We start from the raw sequence: 12,941 nt of genomic DNA, 5'->3' as shown, positions 1-12,941 counted from the left end.
ATTTCCCGAATTTAAACAACTTTTATTTTGTATGTTAGTCTGATGCTAAAGGTTTAACATGTGATTATGAAAAAGAAACATCCTATGGAAGGACAGCCAATGTAATTTGGAAACAACATAAGAAAGTAGACATACACATTCCATAATGTCCCTTTGGCTGCCTAAAAGACCACACTGCATGCATTTACCTATATAGATATTATATCACTTTAATCAAATTCTATATTTCTTATATATTTTTCGTAAAAGAAAGATTGAGCCCTTATACATATAATAACACGAGCTGGTCCCAACAAATTTTGAAGGGAAAAAACAAAAAAACATTTCCACAGCCGCAAATTAGGAGTACTTACAAGAATTTCGACAACATTAGTTGTAATATTCCATTCCACATGAATTAAGAATTGATAAGATAATTAAATGCGTATCATATAAGCATTTGATTGAAGAATTCAGGTATATATATATATATTGGATATATTTTTTTTTCGGCGAGTTGTTCATAATTGAATTTTGTAATACACTTGATGTATTTGGAGGCAATTCTTTCATCCAACAGACTGGCTAGCCTAGGACATGACATTATTTATGTTCCATTTTTGCAAAATTCTGCCCGTCTCATCACCCCACTCTCAAATGCTCAATCACTATAAGAAACGGATTATTCCCTGTACTGTAAATCACTACGATTTAAAATTTATGGTAAATTAACAGTCAAAACAAAATCGGTGCAACAATTTAAATTTTAACCACTATTAGTGAACATACGTCATGGTATTAACTATATATGACTAAAACATTTGTCATATTTTTAGTTGTAGCTAATGTTTTTGTCTCGCTCATAGAAACAACAGTTAACAACTATTGCACAACTATTGTTAATTATTATTCACCATGATTTTTTTTACTTCTAATCATAATAATAACTATAATGAAAAGTGGTATTTCTTTTAGTGAATAAAGAACCACTACAAAAAAACTAATTTTCTCCTACATTATAATTAAATGACCACTACTCAAAAATCATAGTAAATTAATGACATTAACTATGGTCAAAGAAAATCAATGCAAAAATTTAAATTTTTACCACAATTAATTAATATTTATTATGATTTTTAGCTATGATTTATCATAGTTTTTGCTATAGCTAATGTTTTAACTCACTTGCAAAAATAATGATTAATAGTCGTTGCGGAACTGTGATTAATTTGTATCTATCATATTTTTTTTCTTTTTTTTTTTATTCATAATAATTAACTATAATAAAAAATTATATTTATTGCAATGAGTTGAATGCTATAATATTAAGCTAACGTGGGCTTAATTTCGGTATGAGACGCAAAAGATATGCAGCATAGGAATTTTAAATTTGAGGCCTCTTTTATCTGAAGTGAAGTGCCCTTTGAGTCATCAAATTATGATAATTAATTAAAATTGACATCTCACGTCTTTGAAAAATTGGTCGCCTTTTTAATTGATCTAGATTTCGTCATCAATCACAAATAGTGCCCCATCGGGCATTATATTTCGATAATTCTGGATTTCGCTGTCGTTTTATACAAACAGAGATCATGGCTATTTTATTTTTTTTATAAAATTTGATTTATTACTATAGTATATTTAAATTCAAAAATTAATTATTCAATACATCAACAACAACAACAACAAAAAATATTAATTACATTCCATCATTGCAAACTCTCGATCCGTCTGTAAAACATGCCATCCCTGTGGTTATCAAAACTCAATTAAAATTTTGTACTTTAATTTTTGAGGTAAGAGTAATGAACTATTATAGTAGACAACAAGTTCTACTATGCAGTAGACCAATTCCTGCTATACAACAGACAACATCCCACGCACTTGACGGAGTTTAAATCCAACCTTAGTTTTGCCGATTGAACTATGTTTCGTTGGTAAAAAAATTTTGTACTTTAATTATTTTTTTAAAATTAATTCAATTAATGTGCTTCTTTTAGCCCCTCTTTAGATTTAATAATATTAACTTTATATATGGAAAGCTAGAAATTAAGTCATGCAATTAAGTATTCTATATATATATATATATTTCATCTTATACTGTGGTACAAATATGTCACAACATTATTAATAAAAAGTTTATATAACTTCATTAAAAATTTCACATATGTATAATTATTAATTTGGGGAAAAAGAAAATTTTCGTCCTATAACTTTGGTTTGAATTCATTTTGATCCTTTATCTTTGGCAATATTATATTTAGTTTTTTATTTATCAATTTTGCGTAGATTTGGCCCTTTTGATCTAATTTATGTCACTTTTGGCCTTTTGATGATAAAGGCTAATAATAGTCCATTCTAATACTCTAAGTGTAATATAAATAAATATTTTTTCAATAAATCTAAACTCTTATGTCATTCTAAATGAGCATTAATTACTGGATACAAAATGAATGAATGTATATGGTTTAAAATTGCTCTTGAAAAGCTGTGTAATTAGATCAAATGATTAAAATTAAGCAATTTTAAAAGTTACTGAACTAAAATTAATAACAGACAACTTAAAGAGCTAAACAAATAATTTTCTCTATTAATTGTTATGGAGAAGAAAAATATACAAATACATATTTTCTTAAAAAATAATATGTAATATTTATGAGGACGAAGAGAGTAATATATATATATATTTAAGACAACAGAGAAACGCAACCTAAGAAATTTAGACAATAAGAAAGAAGAAGGATAGCACCAATCATTACATGCAGTGCATACCTCACCCCACTCTCCTGATGGAAGTTTCTATCAGGACTCCGACGTCGTCACTCTTTTTTTCTTGCGGACTTCTTTTTTTTCTTTCCTCTTACATAAAAAAAGGTATATATTTAACCTTCCTTTCCTCAAATTTAGTATAACATAAATAAATATTTAATTTTTATAATGCAATACAGACATGTGTCCCATATTGATTATAAACGAGAAGTTTGAACGAATTGAGTTTCTCAGATCTATATTAATTATATGACAAATGTATTACATTTGCCGTGTGATTGGTGAACAATTTAAAAAAAATAGTTAATTATATAATAAATATATCACACTTACTTTGTGATTAATTTGATTCAACCGAACCTGATTTGGATAAAAAAAATCATTAATTCCTAATGACATATTGTTTTTAGAATAAAATCATAAGACTCGTATAAACCTAAAATAAATTAATACATCATTTGATGGGACATCAATCCAATGGTAAGACATGTCAAAATATATAATTAATTAATGAAATCAGTCCGGCCAATAATACAAGTCATTCTCCTCCTATAAATTCTCCGGGAATTCCACGCAGAACGCTCCTACAACCTCAGTAACGTATTATTGAAATCATGATTCCGTCCGAGACACAGGCAATGAACATGAACAACTACTTCTCCCAAGACAACCCCTCCATCTTTCCAGCCAACTTCCGCTTCATCCACACCAACCTCCCACCTTTTCACTTCAGCACATTCTTCACCAACTTGCCTAATAATCTTCAGACATCTCTCTCAATCCCCGATCTCGCTCCAAACTCTTCATGCATCAGCAACAACTCAACCTCCGACGAAGCCGAGGAGCATCAGGTGAGCATCATCGACGAGCGAAAGCAGAGGCGAATGATTTCCAACAGGGAATCCGCACGGCGGTCGAGGATGCGGAAGCAGAGGCACCTGGACGAGCTCTGGTCCCAGCTTCTTCGTCTTAGGACGGAGAACCATAATCTCATCGACAGGTTGAACCACGTTTTGGAGAGCCACGATAAAGTTGTTCAGGAGAATGTGCGGCTCAAGGAAGAAGCTTCTGATCTTCGCCGGATGCTGACGGATCTCCAAGTTAACAGTTCTTACACAAGTATTTTGAGAGATCTTGAACAGCTTCCAGGCGACACAGCTCGTCTCCCGGCTGAATCCTCGGACCCGTCTGTTACTATATAGATAAACCTGCTTAACTGAGCATGACCGTTTTAGTTCTACCAACTAACTCTGGGGGGGTGTGAGAGAGAGAGTTATCGACTTACTTTTGTGTCATGAGTACTACTGTTCTCGAGTTGAGGCTAATTAATGTTTTTGACAGATTTTGATCAGCATGATCAAAACCAACGTAGGATGTACCTTTAATAAAGATGAATCTCCGATGTCATGAATGATCTGATCACTTCATCTCGCCGCATAAGTAATTGTCCGATGTTGGTAATGAAAATCTTATGTCCAAATCAAGGAATTTGTATAGATGATGCATATAATTAGTAATCAGGGCAGGCAATCACACAACGCCCTCATAAGATTTTTCAAAATTTGTTTAATTGGATAATTCTAAATATGAAAGATCTCAAATTCTTCACTTATAAAATTTAAATTATATTTTATTAAATATTTATAAATTTTAAATTCTTTTGCTACGTACCTATTTGAATTTTTTTTTTCAAATCCAAACAAAGCCTTAAGAAATTAATCATCATAACTCAAAAACCAAGATATATATATATATATAATAATACGACAAATTTATAAAGGAGTAATTCATCTCCGAGACACATAAAAACTTCTATATTAATTATTTAAGTTTCTTTCTAACATATTTGATAATTCATCCTTAAAAATGACAAGTTTGGAAGAACACATGAGCAGAGACAATGGGGCAAAGGGCAGTGGAGATAGTGGCTGGCTGATATTATCAATTATGACGAAGCTACCATAAGAAGCAAACACATTTTGGAAAAGTGAATCCACTATCCATCAATCCACTACTGTTTTTATCTTTTTTCTGAGGCTGAGGCGGGCGACGACATCTAAGTAGCTTCGACGTCACACAGACACACACGGACACTGTTTTTATTACAAAAGAAGCTACTATTCAGGTGTTCCCCATCAGTGCGTCTCACTATTGCTGCCCCACATTTCCTACCCCATTTTTATCAAATATCTCTTTCCAACTTTTTTTGCACAAACTTTGTGTTTGAAAAGACTGCAGCTAAGAACAACGGCCATTTGCACCGGATCAGCTGCTCTATAATCCAATTATTTTACCGATAATTATATTTATATTTTGTTGATCATAATTTATTTACATAAATTATTTTTATTTTATTTTTTATATAATTACAAAAATTGTATCCTTAACAGCCAAAAAGTACAGGTAGTTCTGCAGTGTTGTGGACGTTGTTGGGGTGTATATGTAATTTTCTAAAAAATAAAGACAATTTATGTAAATATTGAGAAGAATGATCAATTTAGCAACTTTAATTTAACGTGATTATATAATTCCCAACTACTGAAAAGATTATGTTAAATAATTGAGGAGTTGTAGTAGTCATGATCTGACTTGAAGAAACACACGTCTTCAGTTACCTTATCAAGAACCCAACGGCCACTTCGTGAATGACACACAATACAAAAATCAGTGTTAGCGACGTCGTCGGCTCACTAATTCAGACATGTTGGTCTTCAGTCTTGTTTCACTTTCACTCACCATTGAAAACTACATTTGAGAAAATGAACCATAAAACCCATTTATCGACCAATAGATATCAATCAAGCAACTGTTTATCTGAGTCTCGTTCATTGAATTTCATCTATTTGCATTGCAATCCAATCGCAAGGAACCCAACTTTAGTTTCTTTGGTCAAAAGCCAAAATAATTGTGTCGAAAAGTTCTTTTTTGAGTAATATTGGCTCGATAGTATTTTCTATTATGATTAATATATAAATTCATGTCTATAAAAATTAGGGTATTTATTTATTCACTCTGGCCAAAAATGCATCTCTTATAATGCTTTTAAAATTAGGTTAAATGCATTATTGGTATCGTATTTAATATTTTTTTGTCTTATAACTTTTTTATTCTACGCTTTTGCATTGGAGTTCACCTCCTTTCTAAGAAGGGTGAACTCCGATGAAAAACCGAACTGAAATTGTAAAAATTAAAAAAGATATAGGATCAAAATATTATTTTAAAAAAGTTAAAGGACAAAAATACTAATAAAAATGAGCTAATAGGAATAGTAGTCTTAATTTTAAAAATTCACACGAGAGGGGTATGCATTTTTTTAAAAATTAAAATTATATAAGACCAAAATACTATCATAAAAAATTAAAAATTAAATAATTTAAATTACGAACCAAAAATATAATTTAAGCTGTATACCGAAATTATCTCAACCTTATAATGAATTGGGCTCTGCTAATAACAGGCCTTGTTAAATAAAAAAGTCCATAGATTAGCTAAGGCCCAATTAGCTTAAATTATTTACCTATACTATGTGTATACTAAGATAAGGCATTTTTCTCTTACAAACGGCAGTTATGATATAATGACACCAATTTTATTGTTATGCCGTAATGCTCTTATTTTTTTTTTCTTTCTTTCTTTCTTTTATTTTATTTTTTTAAAATATGATGTGTTTATTTATATATATATTTTCTTATTCACAATATATTTTAAAATATGAAATATTATTTATTATATACAAGAGGGGAGGGCATGCCATGATCGCTATATATTAAAGGAGAACACTTTTTAGTGTCTTCATTTTTCTATCTGCATTCTCTCTTTGCTTTTTTTTTTTTCCACCCACTGACTTTCACATTTTTTCCACTTTTTACAAGTTGGTTTTTCAAATAGTTTAGTTAATATTTTCTTTCCTCTTTCTCCTATTTCAAATATTCTCTTTCAAAATTATTTAAATTAATTACATTTAGACCTCTTCTAAGAATACAAAATTACATATTTCTCAAAAAATTTTAAAATTATACTTACACTCCCTTCGAAAATTCATTGTTTACACCTAACCCCATTTCGTTAAAGGTTTGGATGAAAAATATTGACTTTAACAAGAAAATTATATAAAATTTTAATTTTACCATTTATTTAATATTATTATGTAATAATTTTGTACTTATAAAGAAAAATTATAATAATGTTAACTTCGCTCCACACACACACATATATATATATATATATTGCATTTAGCTATTTATAAGTATAAAAATATACATAACAGTATTAAATGAGCAGTAAAATTAAAATTTATTGTAATTCTTTTTTATTGATGTTACTATTTTTATTTAAATCCAAAAGAAAGACTGTATAAATATAATTTTACTACTTTTTTAAAGAAAAGTATAGTTTTACTTTTTCAGAAGAAGTTTAAGTATAATTAACTCTAATTATTCCTATACTATCATTTCTCCTAAAAATAATTAGAAAATAATATTAAATTATTTATACTTTTTATACTCATATATAAAATGTACCATGTACAATTAGTATTAACTAAAGGATTACCCGTTTTTTACACTCTACGTCATCACTCCCGAGGCAAGCATGCCCTGGCGGTGGTTGGTGCAGCAGACACTGACCGTAGCATATATATATATATATATATATATATGTACTCTTCATTCACAGCATGTAGTTGCAATCTTCCTGGCCTGCGTATTTGGAGCCTTTTCCATATAATCTGACTTCTTTGAGGTAAATTAGGATTTATTCCCCCTTTAACTTGTCTATCTCATCAAGAAAGATTTTTTACTGTTGAATCCTAGAATTTGATGCCTTTTTGTTGCATTTGAGAGAATAATTGAACAGCTGTTATATGTGTGTTGTCTTGATATGTTGGAAGGATGAATTTGATTTTATCAATAATTCAACATTGTCGTTTCAGTTAGGTTACAAAGCTTGATATTAGTTCTTGAATGGAATTCCTTCTATGCCTTTCTGGAGCTGCTGGACATGAGTTGACGTTAGATCAAGAAATGCAACTAAGCTTCTAGTAGATCACTTTCCAGCTTTATTTAGCGATTAGGATTATCAGGCCCTTTCTGGTTAGGAAGTGAAACATTGCCAATAAGAATTGATTTTTCTGTAATGGTTATTGTTAATAAGAATTAGGAGCTTACAAATTTCACATCTTCAAGTTTTAATCCAATTCAAATGTGATTTCTGAAGTTGAATTAAGCATTCTACATTTGACTTCGAACTGGATAGGAAATGGCTACCCCAACAAGAATCGGCCTTGCTGGTCTAGCTGTGATGGGCCGAAATCTTGCCCTTAACAATGCTGAAAAAGGATTTCCCATCTCTGTTTATAACAGAACTACTTCAAAATTTGATGAGACTATATAGAAAGAGCTAAACAGGAAGGAAACCTTCCGGTGTATGTTTTTCATGATCCTGAGTCCTTTGTGCATTCAGTCTAAAAACCTCATGTTGTTATTATGCTTGTCAAGCTGGTGCACCAGTTGATCAAACCATCAAAAAGCTTTCTGTCTACATGGAAAAAGGGAACTGCGGAACTGCATAATTGATGGTGGCAGTGAGTGGTATGAGAATACTGATGGGAGACAGAAAGAAATGGCTACATGGAAAAAGGGAACTGCATAATTGATGGTGGCAGTGAGTGGTATGAGAATACTGAGAGGAGACAGAAAGAAATGGCTAAATTGGGCTTGTTATATCTTCGGATGGGAGTGTCTGGTGGGGAAGAGGGTGCTCGCCGTGGTCCCTCTTTGATGTCTAGAGGTTCTTTTGAAGCAACACAAGTACATTGAAGATATTCTTCTTAAGGTGGCTGCTCAAGTTCCTGATAGTGGCCCCTGCGTTGCCTATATCGGTGAGTGAGGATCTGGGAACTTTGTAAAGATGGTACACAATGGGATTGAGTATGGTGATATGCAGCTGATTGCAGAAGCCTATGATGTCCTGAAATATGTCGGCAAGCTCTCCAATGATGAACTTCAACAAGTTTTCTCAGAGAGAAACAAAGGCGACCTCCTTAGCTTTTTAATTGAGATCACGGCTGATATATTTGGCATAAAGGACGATAAGGGAAGTGGGTATCTAGTAGACAAAGTTCTTGACAAAACGGGAATCAAGGGTACTGGAAAATGGACATTTCAGCAAGCTGCTGAGCTGTCCATTTCAGCTCCAACCATAGCTTCATCACTAGTTTCAAGATTCCTCAGTGGGTTAAAGGAAGAAAGGGTCCAAGCAGCCACAGTTTTCAAGTCGAATGGGATTGGTGATATCATCACTGAACAAGCAGTACATAAGCAAAAGTTGATTGATGATGTCAGACAAGCACTTGATGCATCCAAAATATGTAGTTATGCCCAAGGAATAATCTAATCCGAGCTAAGAGCATTGGAAAGGGATGGGATTTAAACTTGGAGAACTTGCTAGGATTTGGAAGGGTGGATGCATCATCTGGTGCTGTGATTTTAGATCGTATCAAGAAGGCTTATGATAGAAACCCAGATCTTCCAAATTTACTTGTGGATCCAGAGTTTGCAGAAGAGATAACTGATCGGCAGTTTGCTTGGCGATTAACTCCTGGTATGTCTTCAAGTCTTGCCTACTTTGACACATACAGGAGGGAAAGGTTGCCTGCTAATTTGGTTCAAGCTCAAGGGATTACTTTGGTGCTCACACTTATGAGAGAATTGATATGCTGGGTTCATTCCATACTGAATGGTTTAAGCCGGCCAAGCTGTCGAAGATGTGATTCCCTGGCTCTTTTAGGGGGTGAGGTTGGTGGAGAAGGGGAATCAAATAAATCTAGATTTGACCATTATGGCAACCCTTAATAATGGTTGTCTTGACAGGAACTAAGTATATAATTCTGCTGTAACATTGCCTGCCATATTGTGAAGCTAAATTCTATGTTGTATGTGGTAATTTGAGGTCTGTCTATTGATAGATATAACCTATCAATAGAGCTTAATTATTAACTATCGTTATTACAAACCTCTCTTCAATTTTGTGCTTGAACTAAGTAGGCCTGAGTCTTTGTGTTTATTGCTTTTTGGCTGCTTGTCTTCCCATTCTGTCACACCTTGGATCCCAGTGAAATTTGGTGCTGGAGCATTTGTGTTGTTTTGTATATCTTACTCTGACTATCCAGATGCAAGAGCCTCAGCAGGCACATCAGATTTGCATATGTTATCTTTGTGGTGCATTTATACTGTTCCCACCTACTTTCAAAATCTGATGTGGGGCTTCCTTTATACAATTCCTGTTTCTTTTATTTTTCTTTTGCTCTATTTGAACCTTTATACAAGTAATTTGTAGCAAAAACAACTTTCATCATCTTCACTCTGTTGATACACTCTAGGTTTGACAAGCACCCCCCCTCTGGCCCTCTCCCAAACAGTAAATTAATAGATAACATTAGTATTTACAATCCTTCCTCTGATGATATCATTAGGTCAATATGTACATTAACAGAAGAGACTGACCTTATATTCAGCCATCTTTTATGATTTTCGGCAAGTTGTTCTATTAAAGGATCATAGGGTCCACCGAGTTGGTTCCATGTTTGATGAAATGAAATAGGTATTTTGTGAAATTACATTTCTTTATTTCCTTTTTTCTTAAAGATATTTGCTTTCAACCTTTTATCAGCTAAATTCGGCTGACAAGACACCACAGGAAGGCAAGACAGAAAAACACATGAATCAAAATTTTGGAAGTTTTAGGCGAAGTTCTTTTCTAACTATACTAATACCTCTGAATAGTATGTTTCATTTGATTTTATTATTCCGCAATTCTCAGTCCACTCAATTTATCATTATTAGGCTATTTGTCGTCGTAAGGCCTTGTAATAGTGTCTTGCTCTCCAAATTACACACACATTCTTATTCCCAGACCTTGATACCTCACATGGACTTGTATATATATAGTGGAGGAAATGTCCATTATCTAGCTGTCTGTGGAGCCTGGTGTTGATTACTTGTTTCAAGTTGCAATAACTCCGTGCGTCTGGAGCATGCAGCAGTAACAAAGGCAAGTGAAAATTTACTCCAGTACTGATATGACATACGTTTTAACATAGTAAACAGCTCTGCATAATTGTCCAAGAATTTTTGCTTAGCAGTGTTCTTGTATTACGTTGTTCACTATGTCCGCTGTTTCCAAGTATGCCTTCTTCTATTGCGACAATTATTATAATGTATAGTTCTGTTTGCTCCATGGCTTTTTAGTGCCTGTCCAGTGTCCAGGAGGATGTATTTTCCTGATGTCCAGACATTCTTTCCATGATTAATTTTGAGAGGTTGGTGTGGTCATTCACATGTAGCTTTGAATGCTTTGACTGATACATACGTCATAGTAAATGGCTCCTTCAAATTCTACTAGGCACCAACTACCTCAAAGCTTGCTGAAATAGAGAAATCATAGTCACTAGTGCTGAAGTCTGTTGGCGTTCTCTCATTGCCTGGACTGAACTCTTACACTGCAAATAGTCTTAATTAAAGTGTGCGGTAATTTGTTTAGGGGTTAATATAACAATCTTTCTATAGGAGTTAGTGTAATTAATGATGATATTCCCCTTCCTTTTGAAATTACGAAACTTTAATTCTTAGTGTCTACATTGTGAGGGAGAAAAAGAACTTATAGTTAGCTTTATCTAATAATTAGATTCGGAACAGCTAAACCGCTAGGCTTTTGAGATAAAACATTGACATCCAAACAAATATCTGACTTACAACATTAACGCGTAAAAATAAAAGAAATATCTTGGTAATTTCGTAGAAAGATCAAGATGTAATCAATGATCATACGAACTTAACTGATAGGTTATTGTAAATTAATGTTATGTATCTAATGCACGTCAATCTGGGATGAAGTGAGATATTGAAAAGCTTTTCTGCAGTTCTTTTAAGACCTGAAAATTTTTAGATGCCCTGAAATCTGGTTGCTCTCTCTCTCAACCACGTTCATGTACTTGACAGGAATTTAAGTGAAATCATCTTATGAAATCCAAAAAACCACGGTGGTATTTTGGCAAGAAAAACTGAAGAAGCTGCTTAAATTGCGGACATTTTCCATATTTAAGATTTCATTATACATGGAAAAGAAGACCTACAAAATCTATATACCAGCTTTATGCCTTCCGGGGATAAACACACCTTACTTGGAAAGGTTCCGCATGTTGTCCTGAAAAGACATGTTCATGTTTTCTTGGACCTTCCAGCACTGTTTGCCCTGTTCCCGGACTTGTCTTTTTCTGCCTTTATCTGCTCATGATGTTTTTTCTTCTCTTCTTGTTGGTTATGTTTCTTGCCAACATACTTACTTTCAGCTCTGTTCCCTGCATGGCCGAAACCACAACTTCTGCCTAATAAATGCCCTTGATCACTCGGACCAGATGATGCATCAGAAGCCATTGAGTCATCGCTATCGACGTTGTCAACGTCTTCCTGGGCAACTTTCTTGTAGGCTTTTTCGCCTAAGCTGCCATTGTCATCGTCATCGTCGTCATCATAGTCAGTATGATCATGTTCGTCGACCGGTGAAGCTATATACGTCGTCCACCCGGATTCGGTGCTGCTACATTCTCCGGTACCCTCAAGGATCTTAGAAGAATCCATGGTAGAGAAACAGGAAGAAGTGGTGATGCTATATTTATGGAAGAAAAATAAGCAGTTGTGTGTGGAATAGTGATTGGCTATTGGGCAAGCTGCAATGCAATCTTCTTGACTGGAGGTAAATGGCCTTTATCTATTTGACTCTTTCATGCACAATAACAATAAAAAAACATGCATCATTGAAAGAGAAAGTACTGCTTAGCTGTCTCTGCACAATAACTTCTCTGGCCTTTATTACCAGGAGGCACCTTTACAGGTGAACTAAACTTAGTTATATAAGCAGAGTTTTAGGCCCTTTTAAGTTGTAAGAAAGATACTCTCATACAACAGATAACAACATCTCATGACTTGGAAACCTCCTAATTCCTTTTACTTACTCCCCTGTCTGCTTCATAAATGTAAAGCTGCTTTTGAAATGGGGTGGGGATACAGATGAGGCCCACTCTACAAATGGCAAAGAATGTATAAGACCAATGATTTCAAATGGCTAGAAGAGGCCCTTTTTTTTTTTAGTACCCCTTTTCTATTTATGAAGACCTTTAATTCTCTGTCTTGTCATCA

The 12,941-nt window shown here is 33.5% G+C and overlaps 1 protein-coding gene and 2 pseudogenes across 2 annotated transcripts; 2 read left to right on the top strand and 1 right to left on the bottom strand.

Moving 5' to 3' along the window:
- The first annotated feature begins 3,282 nt into the window (after window positions 1–3,282).
- On the top strand, window positions 3,283–4,159 carry LOC148789269 (basic leucine zipper 43 pseudogene; annotated as a pseudogene).
- A 3,145-nt stretch (window positions 4,160–7,304) lies between these two features.
- LOC105156451 (6-phosphogluconate dehydrogenase, decarboxylating 1-like) lies at window positions 7,305–9,759 on the top strand (annotated as a pseudogene). Its single transcript, XR_016064079.1, has 3 exons — window positions 7,305–7,488; window positions 8,002–8,287; window positions 8,376–9,759. The product of XR_016064079.1 is annotated as a 6-phosphogluconate dehydrogenase, decarboxylating 1-like (transcript).
- A 2,054-nt stretch (window positions 9,760–11,813) lies between these two features.
- Window positions 11,814–12,403, bottom strand: LOC105156452 (uncharacterized). The gene has a single exon (XM_011072581.3). The coding sequence runs from the start codon at window positions 12,381–12,383 to the stop codon at window positions 11,964–11,966; it is 420 nt and encodes a 139-aa protein (XP_011070883.1). The 5' UTR covers window positions 12,384–12,403; the 3' UTR covers window positions 11,814–11,963.
- Window positions 12,404–12,941: the final 538 nt, after the last annotated feature.

Source organism: Sesamum indicum, linkage group LG2 (assembly GCF_026168435.1).
Source record: "Sesamum indicum cultivar Baizhima isolate 11 linkage group LG2, ASM2616843v1, whole genome shotgun sequence".
Taxonomy (NCBI): domain Eukaryota; kingdom Viridiplantae; phylum Streptophyta; class Magnoliopsida; order Lamiales; family Pedaliaceae; genus Sesamum; species Sesamum indicum.
This window is presented reverse-complemented; position numbering and strand designations above follow the sequence as displayed.